Raw genomic sequence first — 24,640 nt, 5'->3', positions numbered from 1 at the left:
AACCAATAGGAAAAAAGTGTTCACCTTGTGTGAGAAACATTGTAACTACGTTTATAATAAAACAAAGAAATGTTTTTACATTTCATAGCTTTTTCTAAAAGCGGCTCTGTTGTTTTTGGTGTCTGCATGTTTTTCAAAGACCCCCAAAGGTGACATGACTGTCTTGGGTGCAGTGAATGGATGGAGATTCCCATATCTGAAGCACTCCATCATAGGCGGTGCCCTTTTCTTCCTGGGGGCCTTCTTCAGCCCTACCACAAACTATGTTACTGTTGTATTCTCATGCACACAAAGTACAAAACTGACATCCTGTGTAGAACAGCTCTTTCATTGCACGAGAAAAAAGCCTTTTCCCAGTACTGACATGAGTTGCTGGGAATTGACAAATTGACAGATTGTAACTTTATGAAAAACTCAAATGTTGACATAAAGCTACACTGGTGTTGGCTGCCTGATACAGACTGGGGGCATATTGGGATCAATAAAGTGGGTTAGGTACAGGGAGCATACAATAACTGAATGTGAAAAACAATGAGATTCATGAGGATTAACCTATCAATACTATACATTTTATACAATTTAGGGGTGAAAAAGTTAAAGAACAACTACATTTACTACTAAAAACAGGGATTTCACTGACATTCCATATTCTATAAACATCAATCAGTATCTATAACGGCTCTGGCTGAGCTTGATGTGAGTTGGCTTGCTTGTTTGCTTATGCAGCAGTTGCTAAACCCGCAATTAAATAGTTTTTTTTTTTTTAAGGATAGCTTAGTTTTAAAATAATAAAATCCACTGTGTCATATACCTGTGAAATAAATGAGGATCAATCCTCATGCCAATTCTCCACAATTCCCTGTTTAGTAGATTCACCAAATTGTAGCATCTTCCGCCTTTTTGTATTTCTGCCTTGACTCTGGAGGTGATTCTCTAAACATCAAATTGTCCAAATCTGAATTGCAAAAAGTAGGCAAAAATTGCTGATCATAGTATAGTCAAAATCTAGTTTCATTTTTTTCAGATTTCAGTTGATTACAATATGGTGCTTAGAGAATAAACCCTAAGCACTGAACAGTAGGCTTGTAAAAAATATAAAATAAAAAGGTCATCAGAACCAAGCTGAAAAGATAGCCTAACACATACAATTTCCTAGTGAGTTCTCCATTCAGTCCATAAAGCACACTTGATAATGCAAAATGTAAAAATGATTATAAATAATGCATTGCATCTATGATAATTCAGCATCTGATTCTTAAAAAATGGTTCAGAAGTACTTTTTAACATTGCAACACTTACAAGCAAAAACAAAAAAAACACAAAAAAACACATAATGTTCATAGAGTCATGTTTTGTTAAGTTAACAGCATTTAATATACATGTATTTTATTATCGGTAAGAGAATGTTGTTCTGCTGATCAGCTAATGCAGATATTGAAGAATGATAGAGTTATACCTGCTTCAATGAACACATTGTATCTAGCCCTAACATAGAAAGGTCGCTGTTAGAACGCTGGTGTAAGGAGGCATTACAAAGTAACCGTGGAAATGGGAATTAGTTCCCAGCTGACAGCTCTGAGCAGCATGCTGGTGACTTGCTCAGGAAGCACCACCTCTCTCGGCTCACACAGGAGGAAGCTGTACCAGCACCACCCCCTTGTCTCTTGGCTTCCCCTCCTCTCTCTCCCCGGTGCCTGGCTGTCAGGCTCACACAGAGAAGGAGTGAGGGAGGCAGCGGCTGAGTGAGTGCCCGCTGGACGCCCAGGCTGAGCAGAGGTGCCCTGAGAGAGTACCTGCAACAGTATCAGCCGCATCACCATCAGCAGCAGCAGCATCATGGCAGAGCAGAATGATTCTCCAGTGCACAGCCAGCTCCCAGCACAGCCCATCGGATGGCCAATCTGCAGGGACAGCTATGAGCTCCAGGAGGTTATTGGTCAGTCAGTTTTAAAGCCTTATCTTTTTCTTCCCTCCTAGGCCAGAGGAGCAGTCACTTTAAGGAACCTGCTCTGGGCCTACCGGCATCCCATGGCCCCCACCTCCAAAGCTGCTGCATCCTCATCTACTTGCACAGCTGTCACTGCAGTGATGATGCACACTGCAAACTCCCTCTTTCCCCTTTTTAACATTAATATAAGGAGTGCAGTGCCCTTGCCACTGCTTGTAGCTTTAAGATCACACATACACACCTACTACACCCAGCTATGTGTCAGCCTAGTTCCTGTGCTATAATTTCACTCTGTCTTCTGTGTGTGACATTCAACATCCCTCTCTGTCTTAGCTCACTGCCTGGCTTGTGTTAACCTTGTCCAGTCATGGCTCTTCTAGAAAACACTCCTGGCTGTTCTGGACTCCAGTTCTAATGATGCTCAGCCAGCCTTTAGAGCAGGGCTCGGCAACCTTTGGCTCTGCAGATGTTGTGGGCTACATCTCCCTTGATGCTTTGCCAGCGTTATCGCTTTGAGAGCATTGTGGGAACACCTGCTTTAGAGTGTCCTAGATAATCCCCGCTCTCCGTAAGGCCGGAGTTTGATGGCTGTGGCTGATGAGATACTTTATTGGTAGCCACTGCATCAGATGGCATTTTGCAACTTGCTGCCTGTGTCTGTAAATTGCATGACGTGCACGTAGTTATAGCGGAAACCACAGATTGCCATCTCTCACTTCTTTCTCTAGTTCTTTAACCCTTTGTTAACGCTGCCAACGTGTGGTTAACTGTCATGGGCAGAGGTGCCCCTTAAACCCACAGGAGTACACTTTCAGTGGATGCATTTCAGACTTGTGTAAATGTGCTCACTGTACGGTAGAAATGTGGAAGCCTATTAGGTAGGATTACACAGCACATATCATGTGTTTAATGTTTCTAACCATGTCAGTGGCAGAAGAAGTGTACATCTGTGCTTCTAGTCAGTGATAATGTAACCCGGATAAAAAAATAGATTTTAATCTGGAACGTTGACACATTATTAAAAACAAAGTTTTATGTACCCAAAAATCCCAAAGTCCTGGAGTTCTACCTATTTATTTTATTTATGATATATATATATATATAGATAACTTATTATTAAAAATATATTCAAAAATTATGAATTCAACATATATTTATTGACGGTTGTAACATGCATTCTACTATATATTTTTATAATTTAAAAAATAATATTACAAATCTATGATAGTTTTCCATAGCCCTGAGTATAAATAAAAATTGATGAACAAATTGACAATAGGCTGATTTGGACCAAATTTGAACCTGACTTGCTCATTGTGAGATGAAATAGCTGTCTTGTAGAAAGTTAGTTGGGTAGTTGTTCCAAAGATTCTCTTACAGCTGACTATTGCTGCCTCGTTCCTTGAAATGGAAACTCCAGTGCCAGGAAAACAATAATTTTTTCTGGCACTGCAGGTCCCCTCTCCCTCCCACCTCCCAATCCCCGGTTGCTGAAGGGGTGAAAACCTCTTCAGTCACTTACCAGAGGCAGCGACATGCCCACATGGCTGCTTCTTCCTCCGCCGCCGCTCCTCCTCTGCATTACGTCGGCCGGTGGGCGAGACCTAATGCGCTGCGCATTATAAAAAACTGCAATAATTACAGTTGCAGGGTTAAGGATAGTGGGAGTTGGCACCCAGACCACTCCAATGGGCAGAAGTGGTCTGGGTGCCTGGAGTGTCCCTTTAAAGCTGGATAGTTAGAAAATGTGTCTTCTTGTAGAACGTAGCAAATAATGATCAACTAATGTAACAATCTCATCTAACCCACTTGGCTTTGATGTTCATTTGGGGATTTTATGCCCATGATTCCTGGTGTCGCAACCTAAACAACCAATTAGAATTGTTAAGCTAGCTTTGCGTAAAGAAATCTAAAATATTACAATAAACTTTCAATCAACATTGATTGTGGGTATGGAAGTATGCTAATATGTGGCCGATGACATAAAAAAAAAGTGGTTAATTGGAAACATATCAAAACCAATATACTCCTGCCTAGCATGGGCTAACGAGATATGCACCTTCTGAATGGCAGTAGATTCATTCATGAAAATGCTTGAACCATAAGGGCCAACAGAAACAACATGTGATTTACAGGTTCTCTTAGAAAAAGTTAGATTTTTTAATATTTGCTGCAAATAGTTTTTTTTTTCTTTTTGGTAAATTGCTGCAGCTAAAATTAACATAATTAAAGGAAAAGAGAGATTGGCTAGTTTGTTGTGGTTTTAATTGGTTCAACAAAGCTTTATAGAAGCAAAGAAACATAGTTATAGTAGTACAATTGGGCAGTAGGTTTATGTGTGAGACTCTTAGGTCTCAATGCGAATAAACAAAGATGCAGTAGAGTAATAGATATTCGGTATTCAGTACTTCAGAAAAGTAAGTGGGGTAAATATATACTAATGTGTAGATATCGAAGCCTATCGGATATCACAGAATATGAAGCGGAAGTAGCCGTACCCTTCGGGGAAATGCTATGTGCGGAACCCACATAATTATTATCTTACTTGCTTCTGCTTTTGTTTGAGCGGGTTCTTTTAGGTTATTGTAATTGATATGTCTGAACAATTGGTCACATGTATGTGCTTGTGGGGGGACCGAGTACCAGGAGTTTGGCAGGTTGGGTAAAATTTGAGGTAGGAGATCTAGGTTGTGGCTAGGATTGGTGTGGTTGCGTATGTATGCGACCCCACAACTCTCATATATCCTGTGTTGCTATGGGGTAGGACTCTCTGAGTTTGTCTATGATTTTGTCTGTACTAATAGATGGGGTTTGCTTTCAGGGTTCCCATTACGTTGTCCGGGCCCGCCTGAATAGTCGCCTTCAGGGTAGTTAGTAGTTAGAGAAAAGGAAATAAGATAGGATGTAGTTGGAAGTAGGATAGTAGAAGAAATGTGAGCAATGAGGTAAGGCTGGGACATAGTGGCATGATGTGGGGTAGAACCCTGTTTAGGACCCTGCAAGCCGGCCCCAGCGCCCCTAACGCCTGCACCTTCCGCCCGCGCCACGTATACAAACTAGGACCACCACAGGTCTGTGTGCTTTGTGTAATTCCCTGTCAAAGACGTCTGCATTGCTTCCGTTCACTGAATTTACATAACCCTATCTAACCACTGCTTCATCATAGGGGTCTTGTCCTGTTTCCAGAGGGCAGGTATCAGAGATTTGGCTGCATTTAGGAGGTGACGATAGATGGATTTTTTGTATGCGGCCAGTCGGCATGGGGTTGCATGCAGGAGAACATGTTCTATTTCGAAGGGTGGTTATCTCTGAGGTCTTGGAGTTAACCAATTTTTTATTGGTTTATTCGGGGACAATCCCACCATAGGTGTCTGATTGTACCCTCTGCCTCCCCGCATCTCCAACATGTGTTTGGGACTGTGGGGAACACCCTATGTAGGTATTCAGGCATCCTGTATGAAGAGGAAAGGAGTTTGTAGTTGGTTTCCTGGTATCTGGTGCTCACTGAGCTTTTATGACTTAATATTAGGATCTTCTCTGATTGTGCATCTGTGATAGTTGTACCCAGGATAGTTTCACAGGTTCTTTTGAAAGTATGGTTACTCTCGAGGTGTCCAACGAGTAGATGTTAGTAGAGCGAGCAGATCACTCTATAAAGGTTAGTCTTGTCGTCACATAAGCTTTCGAACCAGGTGAGATCTCGATGTACAGCTATTTTGTCTGATAGCGTGTGGTGGAAGTGTCCTAAGTGCGAGTATTGGAATGTTTGTAATTGTGATGGTTGTGCTTTGAATTGTCACATTAAAAACAAAACTATTTTAAAATACTGATCATTCTCTAAATGAGCAAGCTAAAAAAAAAAAAAAAAAAATCAAATAAAAAAATAAATCCTCCAAAACCAAACAAATGGTTAAACCCAGCCCTACCTTCATGTGATTTTGTTGGTTGGGGAAATGCAACACACGTTTCTTTTCTCTTGTCTGGTGCCTGCAAGAGGCACATCTATCCAGCCGGAAGCAGGTCTAGCCAAGTTATTCACTTAAAGGGAAACTATAGTGCCAAGAAAACAAAATTGTTTTGCAGGCACCCCTTCGTCATTTATCTGAGTCCTGCGCCAATCTCCCTCGGTGCTGGTTCGGGCTTTACCTCCGTTCCTTCCCCACCGACATCAGCCAGCTGGAGAGACCTAATGCACATGCGCGGCGCTGGCCGTGCTCACATTAGTATTTCTCCCATAGGGAAGCATGTATAATGCTTTCTCGTGGGGTGTCAGGTGATGCTCATGAATAGCGTGAAGATGTCCAGCGTCAGTAAGGCGACCAAAAGTTGCCTAACAACCCAGAAGTTCCTCTAGTGGCTATCTAGTAGACAGCCACTAGAGGTGGAGTTAACCCTCCGAGCCAATTATTGCAGTATATCTAAAATACCTTTATCTTTAAATAAATAAACAAATAATTACCTTTGCAGGGTTAAGAGACCTGGGACTGTGCACCCAGACCACTTCAATGAGCTGAAATGGTCTGGGTGCCTATAGTGTCCCTTTAAGTATAAGTTTTCCAGAATTTAAATTGAATTTCACATGTAAAAAGCAGCACTAGAAGACTTCTCCAAGTCAGCTATTTTCATTTCACTATCAGTTTTGTGTGCAGAATATACACAATTGGGATGGCTCTGTCTCTCTTTCCTGTTAGTTTATACAAACATTTGTAAAGCAGTTCCAATCATCCTATGATATGTTTGAAACTGTTTGTACTGGTTAAACTATACCATAAACCTCTTCTTAGTAAGGACATTTTATGGGATAAGATCAACCTTTGTAGACCTGAATGAAATTCTCCTGGATGAGTGTTTTATCCTGGTATTAGAGTGGCCTATCAAACAGCTGTGGACTGACCCACTAAGCAACCCACCAAGAGAGGTTTTAAATATGTAAAATTCTATTTTTTATTATTATTTTTTAGCTTTCTTTATTGCATTATCTATTTTTATAAGGTTTTAGACTTAGGCTTATATTTTACAAGTTATACTAGAAATGGACCCACATCACATCTCCATTCAGATGGCTATCTTACATAAGGAAAACACTATTTTACAAAAAGTATACCCTTTAACCAAATACATCTGCTTTTGGTTTTGTCTGTTTAGAATGTTTAGATCGTGTGTATACCTGTCTGGATCTGAGGCTGTAATCTTTATTATATGTTAACCACATATTCTCATGGACTGCTCCTAAAAATATTCTGCATAATTCCTTGCCAAAAAATAAATACATAAATAAATAATAATAATAATAATAACAATTGTAATACTGCATAGGTTTTTGTATATACTTGCATCATTACATAGGAGTTAATCTGATTGACTGTTTTTTCCAACCAATTGCATCGCTATTTCGAGAGAGAGAGAGAAAGAGAGAAAGAGAGAGAGAGAGAGAGAGATCTAGAATTGATATGTGAAAGCTACAGGACATAATATGTTTGGCTTTTTATAAGGAAAGATGCTACCATTCATTTCTAATCATCAGTGCATTTTGTGGTCACTGACCGAGCAGCCAATCAGACGTACCTGTTAGTTTTGTGCCGCTTCTTTTCCCTGTTACCTATGATGTATTTTATTTTTGATGTATTTTTTAAAAAAAACTTACTGTCTGTATATGTTTTGCTGTGCGTAGTGTAAATTGAAATCCAAATTTTAAAATACAGGGCAAAAAAAATATAGTATTTAACTCTGTTGTATTTTTCATTATTTTACCTAAATTTTGCAATTCAGTTTATTGAATAGTGAATAACCAAAATGTACTTCGAAAGACCTACAGATCGTTACGCAGTAACACAGCTAATTAGAGCTTTTATTTAACATGTTACTAGCAGTTATGTGAAATATTACTTGTTCTGTTCCTGGTTTAAATCCCCAGTAGACAGGCCAGAGGCAATGCAGTCTATATTTAGCCTGCTATTTTATTCTAAGTAATATAGCAAGAGAGACCATTATTTGAATGAAACTGTAGACTGCTGTAATCCGATACTTTTACCAGTAGATGACAAAGCTATAGATTAAGCTATGTTTTATATTTCTGTTTTTGCTCATTACAATGTGATCTTTTTCCCTCCAGACTGATTACTATAGTTAGTTTTTTTTTAAAGTTTAAATTTAAATATCAGTGATATATATATATTTTTTTTAAATAACATCATCCTTGTGATAGCTTACGATTTAATATGCAGGTGTATTGAGATGAGAACAGACATTTTCATTAAAAGGTGCAGGTTACTAAGACTGAAAGAGTGATGGATAACCTTGTTGCTACAGATGCTAATGTTGCCAAGACATCCAGTTTAAATGCAGACTGCAGCACCATGACACATGTGGCTAGCATACATATGTAGTGCCATGGCCACAAGCCAGTAATCACTGGGCTTGACTTAAAGGGACACTCCAGGCACCAAAACAAAATCATCTAAATTAAGTTGTTATGGTGCCACGAGGCCCCTGGAGTCACTCTTACCTCAAGGGCTTAAACCGTTCTTAAATGGCTTAATCTCCGATTATAACCAATTTTGAAGGGTTTAACCCAAGTTGCCTCCAGCAGCGATGTGCACTCCTCCCCTGGCGGCATCTGACTCCTGAATTTTTAGATTTAGGAAGCGCGGAGTGCCACTGGGCAGGGGCATCACTAAACTGACTTGAGAAAGGTATTCTTTCCGAGCCAGTTTAGTGAATGGGGAGTCACTGATTGGTTGGCAGCATATGCTGACCACTCTCAACCAATCAGCAGCGCCCCTGCCCAGTGACACTCTGCACTTCCTGAATCTGAATATTCAGAAGCCGGATGCCGCCAGGGGAGGAGTTGACATTGCCACTGGAGGCAACTAGGGTTAAACCCTTCAAAATCGGTTTAACCCCTTGAGGTAAGAGTGACTCCAGGCATCTCCTGGCACCATAACAAGTTCATTTAGATGAAGTTGTTTTGATGCCTGGAGTGTCCCTTTAACTCCAGGTGTCCCACTCTGTACTGTAGTAATAATAATAATATATGAAATAAATAGAAAATAAGACTTATGTTTGAAATTCCTTCATTTTCTTTAAAGCATCACAGTTTGCAGCATGTGCAGGGATTTCTGGCTAGACCAGGAAGTACATCAGCCAATCATTGCTGCTCTTTTAACTTCCTATAGCAATGCTGAGCTTATCCTACACATCCTAAACAGTAGTACTTTAACTCATCAAAGGTTTCTGAGAGTTGTTGTTCAGTTAGCTTCCTATGATAAAAATTTAATAGCTGAACTGCAGTGTTGGATCAAAAATGGTAGCACTACAAGTTGGGAAGGTTTAAAATGTGTGCTCATGGTGCAAAACGCTTTAATCTATCTATCTATCTATCTATCCATCTATCCTATATCTATCTATCCATCTATCCATCTATCCTATATCTATCTATCTATCTATCTATCTATCTATCTATCCATCTATCCTATATCTATCTATCCATCTATCCATCTATCCTATATCTATCTATCTATCTATCATATATCTATCTATCTATCTATCTATCTATCGATCGATCGATCGATCGATCGATCTGTCTGTCTGTCTTTCTTTATACAAGGAAGTTGTATAATATGTGTTTGCTTGTAGAGGACCCTTAAATTAGTAATTCCTTTTTTCAGTTTAATGACATGAGCTATTAAGTAATGATTTCCTTCTTTAAAAAGCAATAACAAAACAATGCCAATAGCCAAACAAACAGATAATTCATCCCATCTTATGTTTGCTTTTCAGAACTATTCAGGTTGTTAACACATTCGGGATCAGGGTTGGATTTAACTATGACAGTCTCGACATGTCTGTCTTGGAATGTGGTTAAATGTTGAGCTTTTGCTACCACACCCCCAGTCGGTCAATACAATATAACTGCCTGACTTCTAGAGTTCAATCATAAATCCATCAATATGTTTATATGTAATTACATTACAGCATGTAGTCTTCCTGGAAATGTAACAAATGAAAGGAGTATTGCCATGCAATATCAATATACAGATAAGTAAAACAGAGATTGGTTTAACCATATTTTGCCCTGGTATTGCAATGCCTCCTATCCTAGAACTCAAAGGGTTAATATATTCTTACACCTACTGACTTTGAGGAAGACCAAAGAGCAATATACGTTGCAGACTGTTCTAACTTGGGGGTATATTATTGATAACATATGTGCACCAAATACTGGTCACTGTGCACCAAGTAATGCAAATGAATAGTGTCATGTTAAATCATTTCTGTGTATGTACTGGAAGCTAGGGTAACCCTGGCAGTAGCTTGGGATTGTACTACCGCATACAATGAGCAAACAGTTCAGATTTTTACATTCCGGAATGGGATTTCGTGCATTTGGGTCAGGACTTCAGCTGTCTGGCGGCACTTGGTCTGGTTAAAATTCGAACCTAACTCAGGCTCATTTGGAGCATGAATTGCAAAATTCAGACATTGTTAAATAGTGTGAACAAAGGCCAGAGTTTGCAGTGCAAATGGCACATATAGCAACAAAATATTTTCCTCTGTTTGGTACAGGGCCATTTGGGCTTTACTAAATGACCTTGAGTCTACTGGTCCCAAATTTGAAATAAATTGGAACTGTGAAGAAAAACTAAAAAATACCACTGGCATAAGTCTGAGCATAAATAAAAAAATCATAAAGGAAATGGGAACACAATGTTCCCACTTACCTGAGTATAAGACAGGTCGCCAGGTATAGAAACTCCAAATCCAGTAATGAAACAGGAAATTTTTTTTTTTTCAATTACGTCATTGCGAGGGCTGAAAGTCCACAGGAGGTTTAAATGGCAAAAAACAAAAAAGTAACAAATAGGGGAAAAGGTCACACCAAACACCTAACACGTTTTGAACCTACGGATCCTTACAGTGGTGGAACTACCAGTTTGACCCACACACTGTGGGGCCCACGCACTTTGGGCCACCTGACGGATATTGCTGAAAATTAAAGACGGTCGGTCACCACAGCCCTTTAAGAGCACGACCGAGCCCCTCTCCCATCAGCAGGAGTGGAAGGACCAAAGGAGGGGAACCTCGATCCTGACCCACACTCCCATCAGTTTCAGACACATTAGTTCCACCAGTAGATCCTTAGACATAGGCCACCAGGCACATTAGCAGGGCAGGGCTTAACTTTTTCCCCAATTCTTTTCCTTTTTTCTTGCAGATTCTGACAAAACCTAAACTATTAGTGCTCCTCAATGACTCTGCTTGAACTACAACTTAAGAAAAAGTGCTTTATTTTTTGACATCCAAAAGGTTAAACTTCATTTATAATAAAGAAATGAACATAGCCCCTAAACTGTACCATTCGTTTATGTTTGTTTTATAACAGTAGGTCCATAAATATATTGATTTTTTTTTATATATATTACATGCTTTCTTATTGATCCTTTGCTATTTGTGGTTTGCAAGCCATTGAATTGCCCTGCAACACAGATTATTTTTATATATAGTTCAAGTTTGAGATAATGCACTGCAGGAATGCAATAACGAATTGACATGTTACAGAAAATACTTTCGCTAGAGTGCAGGACTGGTACTGGATACTTTTATTTATTTCTTCATAACCATTTGGATGTGTATAAATTGGTTGGTGAAAATGGGCGTAGAGCAGAGGAGCCCAAAAAGGTAGATCCCATTATGTTTTAAAATTACAATTACCATGATGTGATTTTAAAGGCATGCAAAGACACGCAAAGCGTCATGGGAGTTGTATTTCTACAACATCCGGGGATCTACAATTTGGACCCCCCTGATGTAGAAATTCTAGGTTGTGCTCGATGCAGATCAGTGATTGCTAAGCTTGTTAATGAAAACCTTTGTGGACTACACTTCCCATAATTCTCAACCACCTCGAAACTGATTCATTATCATGATAAATATAATATATACACATCTGTATTGCCAGGATAAAGCATCATTGAAAGCAGAGATTGTAGTAAGTATATCAAAATATATATTAAAGAAAATAAGATAGTGTAACTTATTTCTGTATATGCAGTTATTGAACAAATCGTAGTAGTTTTATAGCAATTACTTTTTATAGTGTGATATTCTATTTAAAATACGGGCTAAAACAGCTGAATTGGTTAAAATAAATCCCTATAGAGATTCTGAGAAATATTGTATTTTTCATTATGTTAGGAAGTAAGAGTATCTCTGTAACATATGAAGGAGTCTGTTGCTTACCTAGATTTCAGTAAGGCTTTTGACACTGTTGCACATAGAAGGCTTATCAATAAATTGCAATCTTTAAGTTTGGATTCCAATATTGTTGAATGGGTAAGACAGTCGCTGAGTGACAGGCAACAGAGGGTTGTAGTCAATGGAGTATATTCGAAGCTTGGGCTTGTCACCAGTGGGGTACCTCAGGGATCTGTACTTGGACCCATTCTCTTTAATATTTTTATTAGTGATATTGCAGAAGGTCTTGATGGTAAGGTTTGTCTTTTTGCTAATGATACTAAGATATGTAACAGGGTTGATGTTCCAGAAGGGATAAGCCAAATGGCAAATGATTTTTGTAAACTAGAAAAATGGTCAGAGCTGTAGCAACTGACATTTAATGTGGATAAGTGCAAGGTAATGCATCTTGGACGGAAAAACCCAAGGGCAGAGTACAGAATATTTGATAGAGTCCTAACCTCAACATCTGAGGAAAGGGATTTAGGGGTGATTATTTCTGATGACTTAAAGGTAGGCAGACAATAATAGAGCAGCAGGAAATGCTAGCAGAATGCTTGGTTGTATAGGGAGAGGTATTAGTGTCAGGATTACTGTTTGATCCAGCACGTAGAACTGTATAGCACGGACGACAAATAAGTAACGTATTACCAGTCCTTAGAATGGCCGGATTTAACGTACATAGAATAGTCAAAATACTAGCCGAGGTCAGGGAACACAGAAAGGGACGCAGCGATGAGGAAAGCCAGGAGTCAGGATACCAGAATATAGAGAAGTCAATAAACAAAGCCAAAGTCAACAACCAGGTAGAAAACTTATAACAGGAACGCGCTCTCGAACAACCACAAGGGAAACCACGACAGGGCACTGAGCAGGATGAGAACTGGGCCTAAATACCCCTCCTTTAGTTCTGATAGGCTGTAACCGGCCTTTGACCCCAAAGTCAGTTACCAGGTTTCATTTGCATAATTGCTGCTCAGCATTAACCCTTCTGTGGATTAGGTTGCTGCTCGGCACAACTTTTCCTGTGTGGACAGTAAATGTCATTAACCTCATTTCTATAAGCGGATGAATACGTGACAATTAGCAGTAGAAAGAAGGAAGTGCTCATACTATTGTACAGAACACTGGTGAGACCTCACTTGGAGTATTGTACGCAGTACTGAAGACCATATCTTCAGAAGGATATTGATACTTTAGAGAGAGTTCAGAGAAGGGCTACTAAACATGTTAATGGATTGTAGGATAAAACTTACCAGGAAAGGTTAAAGGATCTTAACATGTATAGCTTGGGCTTGGCGGAAAGACGAGACAAGGGGGATATGATAGAAACATTTAAATACATAAAAGGAATTAACACAGTAAAGGAGGAGACTATATTTAAAAGAAGAAAAAATTACCACAACAAGAGGACATGGTCTTAAATTAGAGGGACAAAGGTTTAAAAATAATATCAGGAAGTATTACTTAACTGAGAGGGTAGTGGATGTATGGAATAGCCTTTCAGCTGAAGTGGTAGAGGTTAACACAGTTAAAGGGACACTGTAGGCACCCAGACCACTTCTGCTCATAGGAGTGGTCTGGGTGCCAACTCCCACTACTCCTAACCCTGTAAGTGTAATTATTGCAGTTTTTTATAAACTGCAATAATTACCTTGCAGGGTTAACTCCACCTCTAGTGGATGTCTACTAGACAGCCACTAGAGGTCTCTTCCTGGTCCATAGCACAGGAAACCTGTGCTAGAGCGTCGCTGGACGTCCTCACGCTGTGTGAGGACCTCCAGCGTCGCTCAAATCCCCATAGGAAAGCATTGAAATTTGTTTTCAATGCTTTCCTATGGGGAGACCTAATGCGCATGCGCGTAATTGCCGCGCATGCGCATTAGGTCTCCCTGGCCGGTGGGCGGGATCAGTCTCGCCGGCCGACAGAGCCAGTAGGAGGAGCGGCGCGGAAGAGGAGACAGCGGCGAGGGACATCGCCGCTGCCTCAGGTAAGTCACTGAAGGGGTTTTTAGAAAATTGTGCAGACTAGATGGGCCGAATGGTTTTTAATTTGCCGTCACATTCTATGTTTCTATGTTCTATGTTACTATGTTTCTGTTCATGCGTTATACTAAGTCATCAAAATATAAGTTATAGTTATAAGTTAAAAAGGAAAGGAAAGAAAGGCTGATTATCTATTTGAAACACAAATACAATTCCCTGCTCAATTAAAGTGACGGGTGCCTGGTTTTGTATAAACAGCTGGGGTGGATTGGCCTATCCAGACCGAGTGGCACCAGCTTGTACATTACTGTGAGTGCCATGCTCTTTTGTATACATCTCCAGAGATAAAAATGACAAAGTGAGATTTTAGTTAATGAGATGTTAAAAAGCATCAAATATCTTGCTAGATGTATTAACTTATTAATTGTTAAGGAACTTCAAACAACCATGGGTCTGCATTATTAAAACAAAGCATTCCATTATCATCTGATTTTAGTTTTGTATTTGCATGCAATATTACTGATGCAGAGTAAGCTAAAATACATCTGGTCAGCTGTTAGATCACATGCAAGTTCTAAATTAGGGACATCATATTTCAAACTGCAATTTTACGAAAGCGTCAATTCAAATTTAGGGATTTGTTCACCAAGCACTTAAGGGAACACTATAGTCACCAGAACCACTATAGCTTAACGGTTTCTGTAGCCTGTCCCTGTGGGCATTTCAATGCACATGCTGCCTTTTCAGAGAATAGGAAGTGTTTACATTCCTGCCTAGTAAAACCTCTTGCGGCAGTCACTCAGATGTCCACTACAGGTGCTTCCTGGGTCAGTGATGCACAGTGCACAGCACCTATGTTCAACGTCTCTGCGTTCTGCATGGAGGCGCTGAATGCTCGCCATAGAGATGCATTGACGTGTGTGTGTGTGTGTGTGTTTGTGGCAGTGTATGTGTACATGTGCATACATCTCAGCATTCAAAACTCCAACACTACACAGAAGTACACCCCTGCATTCAGACTTCAATACTACACACACGCACACACACTCCTGCATTGAAACGTCAACACAACCTACAACACACCTGTGTTAGACACCAAAATTATATATAAACACCCACTGCATTTAAAAACATACCTACATTCAAACACGCAAACAGTGCTCAGTGTTAACTACAACCCTGCAAGCATGGGAAAATGGTAGAGCCCCAGCTATCAAAGCATTGTTGGAGCTGCACGACAGATGGGGATCCATCTTTTGATCACCCTTGCGATTAGGGGGCCAAACAAATTCTTGCACCAGGGCCCTCTCTACTTTAGTACCGCCATTGCGTTGGGAAGTGAAGGGCGTGATTACATGTGAGAGGGGGGGGAAGGGGTCCAGGTCCAGGAGGCCCATTCAAATGCTTGCCACGGGTCCAATCAATATAAAAACCATTGTACGCCCACACTAGCAGTATTTCTGCTGCTGGGTAGGGCCCTCTTTAACTTTTGTTTTGGTCTCTGTATATTGGGCTGTTTCTTTCTTTTTTTTTTTTTTTTTAATTGTACAGCGCTGCATAATATGTTGGCGCTTTATAACTGCCATAAATAGATAAATAAAATAAATAAATAATAGCAGGAACCATGTCAACATTTCATATATTTATATAACGATAGTAATTCTGAAATATCCTTTTGATGAGGCAGCATTTTCAGTCCCATTTATACAAAATCTAGTTCTTGTAATATTACCTCTTAAGTCTGACAACGTTTGCAGAATGATTTTGTCAACAACTTAATGACTTAATTGACTTGATTTAGGAAATGTAATCATCACATCTTCAGGAAGAGTTTGTTTTCAAATGTGCTTTTTTTTTTTATGTTTTCCTCTTAGAAAAGAATGATTTATTATGATAATTTCCTTTCGCCTATTTCATCTTTCCATTATAAGATAGACAGTATTTTTTGTAACACTACCACCTGATGCTAATCAGGAAAATGAGGAATAGGAATTTATTCCAAGTAGATGAATGAAAAAATAGAATCTTTCATGAATTCATTCTTTGATGATATTTGGATATTCTCATTGTTGAGATGATAGAAATAGCAAATGTTTTGTACAATAGTAGGCGTGACTTGGTTATTTCTGCATTAAAGATTAGTTATACTCTTTATAATTCAGAAGGGAATTGCTAAGCTATACTAAAGGTGTGTTAAGGGAATCGTTAAGGCAAAAAAATCTTTTGGTGAATACGTGGATCAAAACAATTAAAGGGACACTCTAAACCAGGCATAGGCAACCTTCGGCACTACAGATGTGTTGGCCTACACCTCCCATGATGCTTTGCCAGCATTATGGGTGTAAGAGCATTACGGGGGATGTAGTCCACAACATCTGGAGTGCCGGAGGTTGCCTACCCCTGCAGTCTAAACACTACAGCTTCATGTAGTAGTTCTGGTGTAAAGAGCCTGTCCCTACATTCTCAGCAATGGAAACACTGTATTTTTTTGAGAAAAAGGTAGTATTTACATGGCTTACTAGGGGCTCCTCTTGTGGCTCATACTCAGACAGCCACTAGAGGCGCTTCCTGTTGTGGTCCTGAAATCTTTGCAGGCTCAATGTTTGGTGTCTTAAAGCACTGCATGAAGATGTCAAACACCCCCATAGAGATACATTGAGTAAATGCACATCTATGCGGAGATGCTAATTGCCGCACATGCACAATAGCCCTTCAATGATTCCCTATGGGGAAGCATTGGATTGGCTGGGATCATTTTTACTGATGATCTCAGCCCAGGTAACTTGGCTGTCACAGCTTCCCAGCCGAAAGGCTATAATGTATATATGATAATTGCAATTAGGTATTTTACTGAAGGCACCTTGGAGACCCATTTCGAGATTGGCCCCAAATATGCAAATTCCCTTTGAGCTGTGTGGTCCGCAAAAATACATAGGTAAATACAAGTTTCTGTTTAATAGGAGTTTATTAAGCACTTGGAATTGATGTTTACAGAATAGAAAATGTAGGTTATTACTGTATATCAATGAATAATAATGGAGAATGTGTTTGTTTACGAAGGTTGTGATCACTTATTTTGACATTATTCGAGGAAATTGAGCAAATGTTTTATCCGAGTCGTGATCAGTGGAGAAGTTAAAGGAACACTATAGTCACCTGAATTACTTTAGCTAAATAAAGCAGTTTTAGTGTATAGATCATCCCCCTGAAACTGCACTGCTCAATTCACTGTCATTTAGGAGTTAAATCACTTTGTTTCTGTTTATGCAGCCCTAGCCACACCTCCCCTGGCTATGATTGACAGAGCCTGCATGAAAAAAAAAACTGGTTTCACTTTCAAACAGATGTAATTTACCTTAAATAATTGTATCTCAATCTCTAAATTGAACTTTAATCACACACAGGAGGCTCTTGCAGGGTCTAGCAAGCTATTAACAGAGCAGGGGATAAGAAAATCTTAATTAAACAGAACTTGCAATAAAGAAAGCCTAAATAGGGCTCTCTTTACAGGAAGTGTTTATGGAAGGCTGTGCAAGTCACATGCAGGGAGGTGTGACTAGGGTTCATAAACAAAGGGATTTAACTCCTAAATGGCAGAGGATTGAGCAGTGAGGCTACAGGGGCATGTTCTATACACCAAAACGGCTTCATTAAGCTAAAGTTGTTCAGGTGACTATAATGTCCAAAACAATTTTTTCCCAACAATTTTAATATAAATTAGAGCATGTCTAATCCTTTCCGACAGGAGGTTAGGTAGTTTTAATTTGAGTAAGTCATGTGAACCCCTTACATTGCGAATGGTTGTTCCTCCTCCGTCAACTTTTCCAGAAGTATTATAAAGGAAGTGAACCAAATTAGTTTGAGATATGCTTGGAGTCTGAGTGATCGTTTATTACATGTAATAAGATTAAAGTTTAGAACGTTGGGTAGATGCTGAAGTGGAAAAGGGGAGCCCTCAGAGCAGAATAGATAAGCCAGGCATGCAAATAGGGTTATGCAAGAAGAGAAAGAGAGAAGAAAAAAAAATGGGGAAGGGAGAGGGCAGTGGAGATGAGATGCATGGAGCCGCACCTTCAAAGTTCCAGTTCCACATGAGAGAATCTGTAATCTAAATTACATGATTGAATATTCCTGATAAATCAAATTGTATCTAAATATAGAGGGCCCCCCCTTGGAGGAGGCGAATTCCAACAAGTAGTACCATCTGTATGTGTAGTGTTCCCTTGCCTTCACTGTATCTTCAAAACTGCTTCTGTCTTCAACCTCATCAATGGCATTGTACAAGAGATATTCAGTATTTCAGTAGTCATGGAATAACTGACATTTTATACATCTGCAATGGGAGTTGATCATGATTAAGCAGAAAGAAGGCCGGTTCAAATGAAGGGGGGTCATCTGAGAGTTTCTGAATGACCACATTTATTGCAGGCTGGAATGACTGCATTAGTGAGCAATTCCACCAGATGTGGTATATGTCACCCACCTCCACGCCACAGTGTCAGCAGTTGTCCGAGATTAAGAGGTTGTGGGCATGGAGTGTTTTAGGGGCTAGATACCACCTAGATTAAAGCTTGTAGGATTTTTTCTGTTGGTGGGCTGAAGCCGGTGTCTTCTATATCAGATGTAGAATCTTTTCTGATTCCTCTTCTGTGAAGGTGGTTCAGAGGTCCTCCTAACTAACATTGCAAGGAGACGCTAACAGATATCAGACCTCTACCAACATAACATAGTTCAAGGAAGTACCTCTCGGCACCAGAGGATCCTAAAGGCAAAAGGATTCAAATGAAGTTAGGAATCATGATAGGCATGTTTTCTGTGTGATGAATCTAACATTGTTTTTAGTCAAGTTGGATTTTTTTTTCCAAATCTGCAAAATTAATCTGCTAACTCAACTTAATAAACACATGAGTGCTCAAGCTGCCTGCTGGTACACTTATAAAACAAATAATAAAAAAAAAAAAAAACATAAATATATAAATAAATAAAATGTATTCATCTTCTCTCACCCCATGGACAGGAGGTAAAAAAAACTAAATGTCAAAAGGAGCTTTGGAGCAATTATTAGAGAGACCAATGGAAACAAAAAGTGACAATCTAAAATATTTCCTCTTGTTCAGGGATATGAATTGCAATTCCTATCACTCCCAGCTATCCTTCATATGGCAGTAGTTTTAGGTAATCTCTGTACGTACCCTGGAGATAAAATGCTCTGCCTTTTCCTGAAAAGTATAAATTATTTTAATCAAAAATGGTCTGACTCCACGTATTTTCTCAAGGTCACACATATATGTCATAATAGCCAGCAGCAAATGTATTGACATTAAACAGTGATGCTCTACTGAATCAGAGTTAATGTGACCTTGACAAGCATGTGAAAACTGCTGCATTATCACGTTATCAGGGATCTCTGGAACACAATTTAAACCAATGTAGGTGAAGTTACAAGAAATATTTGGCATGAGCTGCAAACAATTGTGTGTTATTAAATAGCAAGACAGAGACATCTGTGTGTTCTGCCGAGTTTTTCGTACACTTATTTGGCAAACAGTTCTTTGTTTTAAATATGTAGATGCTGCAGAATGCAATTGATTTACTCTCTTAGCAGTGAAATGTGGGCAATTGGAAACCAATAGGGTCTTTCAATATTCACTAAATAGCAAGAATTGTCAGGAATTTAATTGAATCCTCCATAGACCTGAATGCTGTACTCTCATGCATGCGCAGTGATGTCAGCTCCTGGCTGGAGCTGAAGAGGACCCACTGGAAGAAGATGTCAAGCCACGCCAGGGACAATGTCAATGTCACCAATTCTGCAAAGTCCCCAGGCGGTGGCAGTGCCGCTTAATATCTGCAAAAAATACAATCTTTTAAACCTTTCTATAGTTCATATTTACTGCTTTGTGTTAAAATTACTCATTTTTGCATTTATATAGCGACAACTTTTTCGTGCAGCACTTTATTGATTGATGGTAGATTCTGTGTCAGATCATTCTACCCATGTGATATTATCACTTCAGAGTAATAAATAAATACATATGTTTCTAACTCTTGAATGTTGTTTTCGAATCTTCTGGACCCCCTCTGCCACCACCCTTTCCTCTTTAATAAAGGGTCAACTTACCCTTAATCCACTTGTGAGATGGTCTCCTCGCTGCAAATCTGTTCCGCCTGACGAGAGATAATCAGTACTTACCCAGCCAATAGAATGCATCTTTTAGAGAGAAGCACTGGGAGGCATGGCACATGCATGTGTCTAATGCTGTGCTGCTCCTGCTGTACTTCTCTGTGAGAAGCATTCCGCTTTGCATTGGGGGGGACTTGCAGTCTGATAAATAGCAGGAAGGATGCAAGTTCTCTTGAAACTGGCATTTTTATAAGTGGTATGAAAGAGAGGATACGCTGTGAACCCCTAAAGCACTTCACCAAGCTAAAGTGTTTTAGGTGTCTAAGGTTGTTCCTTTAACTGTTGCCTACACATTGCCTGTTTGAATTTTTCCCTGTTTCCTCCTGTCAAGAAAATATACTCAAATCATATCTTTGACATACAGTATGTTGACGTTTAAGGAATTTTATCACATATAACCTGAATATGTACATTCGAGCTAAACCAAGTTGGGTGACTAGATTGCATTGTTACCATACTTCAAATCAGCCCTTGCCCTTTTAAAATGTCCTTTTAAAATGGGAAAAATGTAAATAACTTCTCAGTTGACTAACCCTTTCATTACCACATTATTTGTGTTTTCAAAGTCTTGGTGCAAAAGTTATTTGAAACATGAAATGCAAATGCAATTCACACCAGAAGAGAAGAGTATGTCAGCTACTCTCCACGATGGGACTAAAAGGGTTAATTTTATCTGGTGCGGGATTTAGGCCAAGAAAATGTACTTTTTCTTTTTTTTTTTTTACACCTCAGAAAATGCAAAGCCATCTAGTAAACAGTTAATGGCATCACAGTTGCCATGGTTTCCTGTGGAGTGGTTCATGTCACAGTTTGAACACTTTTTTATTCTGGAGTGGTGCCAGATATATGCCAGTTATTATTTATTTTATCATAAGTATTCTGCTACACCAAAATTATTATTATTTTTTTTTTAAATAAGTCTGGTAAACTGACCTGGAAAGCTTTGGTGTTAAGTTCAAATATGAGTGTTGTCTTTAAAGGGACACTATAGTCACCAAAACAAATTTAGCTTAATGAAGCAGTTTTGGTGTATAGATCATGCCCATGCAGTCTCACTGCTGAATTCTCTGCCATTTAGGAGTTAAATCACTTTTGTTTCTGTTTGTTCAGCTCTAGCCACACCTCACCTCTCCTGGCTGTGACTGACACAGCCTGCATGAAAACAAAATGGTTTCACCTTCAATCAGATGTTAACTTGTTTTATAAGCTTGTATCTCCTGCTCTGTAAATTGAACTTCAATCACATACTGGAGGCTCCTACAGCACTTAGCAAGCTATTCTAAATAAATGTAACAGACTTTGCAATAAAGTAAGTGTTAACATTCAATAACCTTTTACAGGAAGTATTTACGAACACTGTGTAAGTCACATGCAGGGAGGTGTGTATAAAGAAAGTGATTTAACTCCTAAATGGCAATTGAGCAGTGAGACTGCAGGGAATGATCTATACACCAAAACTGCTTCACTAAATTCAAGTTGTTATGGTGACTATAATATCCATTTAACCCCTTAACCCCTTAAGGACCAAACTTCTGGAATAAAAGGCAATCATGACATGTCACACATGTCATGTGTCCTTAAGGACACATGACATGTGTGACATGTCATGATTCCCTTTTATTCCAGAAGTTTGGTCTTTAACCCCTTAAGGACCAAACTCCTGGAATAAAAGGGAATCGTGACATGTCACACATGTCATGTGTCCTTAAGGGGTTGTAGTACACAGCTGAGTGACATATTTGTCACTAGGAACAAAAAAAGAAAATAAATTACTTTTGGCAACTGCTTTCATTGAGCTGCCTGGGTTCCCTCTGTTTTTCAGTTTATTTATTTAATATTTCCTGATAGGGTTCCCATCAATTCATCAGTGGGGGAAGGCTGCATGTTATGTTTTTATAGAAGAATTGTATCTGTATAAAAATGGTCAGACAGTGCTGTACAGCTTGCACATAAGATTACCATTTTACATGCTATGGTTGTGCATTAATGGTTTTTGGTTGATCTATGGTTTACCCCTCATTAATTGCTCTCCTCAGCCCCATTGTAAGATCTGCCACCTGGAGTCAGGAAGACCAGGGTAAAGTGCAGCATGGGTGCATGTTTAAATGAGTTGGTGCTATGCTCATATTGAATTAGAGATGTCATTATGGGGCACAATCGTGGCTCACCCCTTTAAGGGCATACACAGCGCGAGTGATACTTACTATGACATTGGCTCTTTGAATATCCTGTATGTCTCTTTCTAAGTTATTATATGTCACCGTTTACTGCAGATATTCAATGAATTATTTTATACACTAATATATGTTTGCATACTTATTATAATCCATTTCATTTGATATTTTATTTTAGTGGTGTTTTTAAGAACCACCACTTATTTAGGAGAACAAAACATGTGATCGCTTCTCTTCCCTTTTCACTTCAAGATCAAGTGTAGCATCTGTTCTTATAAGTTCAACACCTGATACGTCCCCTATCTGTGATCCTTATATTCCCTGAGTTTGTCCAATATGAACACTTCCACACAATTTCAATGGGGAGATGGCAACCATTCTTTATTTCACAATGCACATGTTAATCCCCTTCCAGGTGCTTATGAAGTGTCAAAGCACTGAATCTGTGGACCTTAAGTTATCTGGACCAGTCTATTGTTCGGGACCAAGTTAATTTAGAGGATCACACCACTTATTTAGTGTGAATGTCTCATGACGATTTTCTTCATATTCACTAAGCTCCCTTTCAGCTTCATTCTTGTTTGCTTACACATGCACTAAAATTAGACATCTTCGACATACATAGTACTAAGACAGGAGACAGCTGAGTTATTTTGCCTCGGGCTTTCACATGAATCGATGTCATCCCTTTAAGCCACATTTCACGTCAGTCCTGACCAATCCACTCTACATTGTTTGAATAGTTGAAATTTCCTAAAACAGAAATTAAGCTCTGAAAAGTAATAACAATGTGTTTATATACGTAGAATAGGATGGAAGAGTCTATTGGAATATTGCAGCAAATAAACATACGGCAAGATAAATGAGCCATTGTTTTTCTTAGGTAACTTGTAGTTATTTTGATCCCATTAATAAAGCACTAATTCTTGCACTTAACTCTCTCTGTTTAGAGGCATTACATTAGAATAGCTACCTTGTCTTGCCTTACGGCAGCAATATGCTGTAATGTAAAACAAACTGCATTTCCTGCACGCTGATTTATAGCTTGGATTCTGTTAAGATATATATATTTTTTTCCTTAACAGCTTTTTCTTGGTAGTTTTCCTCCATGCTAAACGTTACTCAAAGCTTAATCAGCTGACTAATGAAACTGATGAACGATGTGTAGCTTTATCTGCATTAATTACAGATGCTAGCTGTTTAGCGAAAGTAAATGCACGTAGAATGCAGTAAAAATAAAAAAAATGTCATAAAATAGATTACAAAATATATTTTAGATGGGAATGTTCTTTTCAAGCAGATATTTTATGTATTTGCTTTGCTGCTGTTGTCCAGTGTTGTCTACAATTATCTACTTGACAACAAAAATAGAGCTCATTAAGAGAACTAGTTCATGTTTAAATGACTTGCCATGTATCCCCATTTTATAATTGTAAAGCTCTGCGGAACATATTGACGCTGTGTAAATCATAATTAATATAATTGTAATATTATTACATTCAAACTTATTTGAGAATTGGGCTAGTGTAAATCTAATTATAACACTGTACCTTAGTTTTCTCTTTAAATTGCAGCTATAATCTGTTTGTCTATTTTTTTCATATTTCTTAGATAGTGCCCTAATTTAGTGTACTTTAGTAAAATTAAGTTGGTTAAAGGAAGTTCACAATGAAAACGGCCAGGTGATGGCAGGCAAGTAAACTGTTGCCACGAACAGGGCAGTTGGTGAAACCACACCCTCTGTGACACGATGGTAAAGCCTTGAGTGGCAGATAGACACAACCATCTGTTTTACGGTGTTCCGTGACCTTTAGCTCTGAATACAAATTGGATACAGAACCTCTGTTATACATATATAGTGCTTAGTAAGCAGCTGCTGCTACGGCAGTTGGATTCAGAACCCTCTGCTATGTGATATTTAATAAACAGCTGCTCTAAATGCCTCCAGCACAAATAGTTTCTGCCTAGCAACTGCATTCTAGGCATTGTTACTGCTGTGTCTGCATTGTTGGAAGGTATGGATATACAGCTTGTTGGAGATTTTGTTAGTCCACTGCATAGGCTGAAAATGACTGGATTCATCGAAAGCACACCTTGCCATTCACAAATTTGCCA

General features: G+C 39.1%; 1 protein-coding gene and 1 pseudogene across 2 annotated transcripts in view; both read left to right on the top strand.

Annotated features, from left to right (window-relative positions):
- The first annotated feature begins 1,591 nt into the window (after positions 1-1,591).
- Positions 1,592-24,640, top strand: part of STK39 (serine/threonine kinase 39) — a 281,003-nt gene continuing 257,954 nt past the window's right edge. Inside the window, exon 1 of one of the 2 annotated variants that reach the window (XM_063429695.1) lies at positions 1,592-1,936. In XM_063429695.1, coding sequence (XP_063285765.1) covers positions 1,837-1,936 — 100 coding nt within the window. In that variant the 5' untranslated portion in view covers positions 1,592-1,836. The remainder of the gene's footprint in view (positions 1,937-24,640) is intronic. The other variant, XM_063429696.1, reaches the window with a different exon arrangement.
- On the top strand, positions 22,750-22,871 carry LOC134572126 (U2 spliceosomal RNA; annotated as a pseudogene).

Source organism: Pelobates fuscus, chromosome 8, assembly GCF_036172605.1.
Source record: "Pelobates fuscus isolate aPelFus1 chromosome 8, aPelFus1.pri, whole genome shotgun sequence".
NCBI classification, from domain to species: Eukaryota; Metazoa; Chordata; class Amphibia; order Anura; family Pelobatidae; genus Pelobates; species Pelobates fuscus.
The sequence above is the reverse complement of the archived record's forward strand: the minus strand, read 5'-3'. Positions and strand labels throughout refer to the sequence as shown.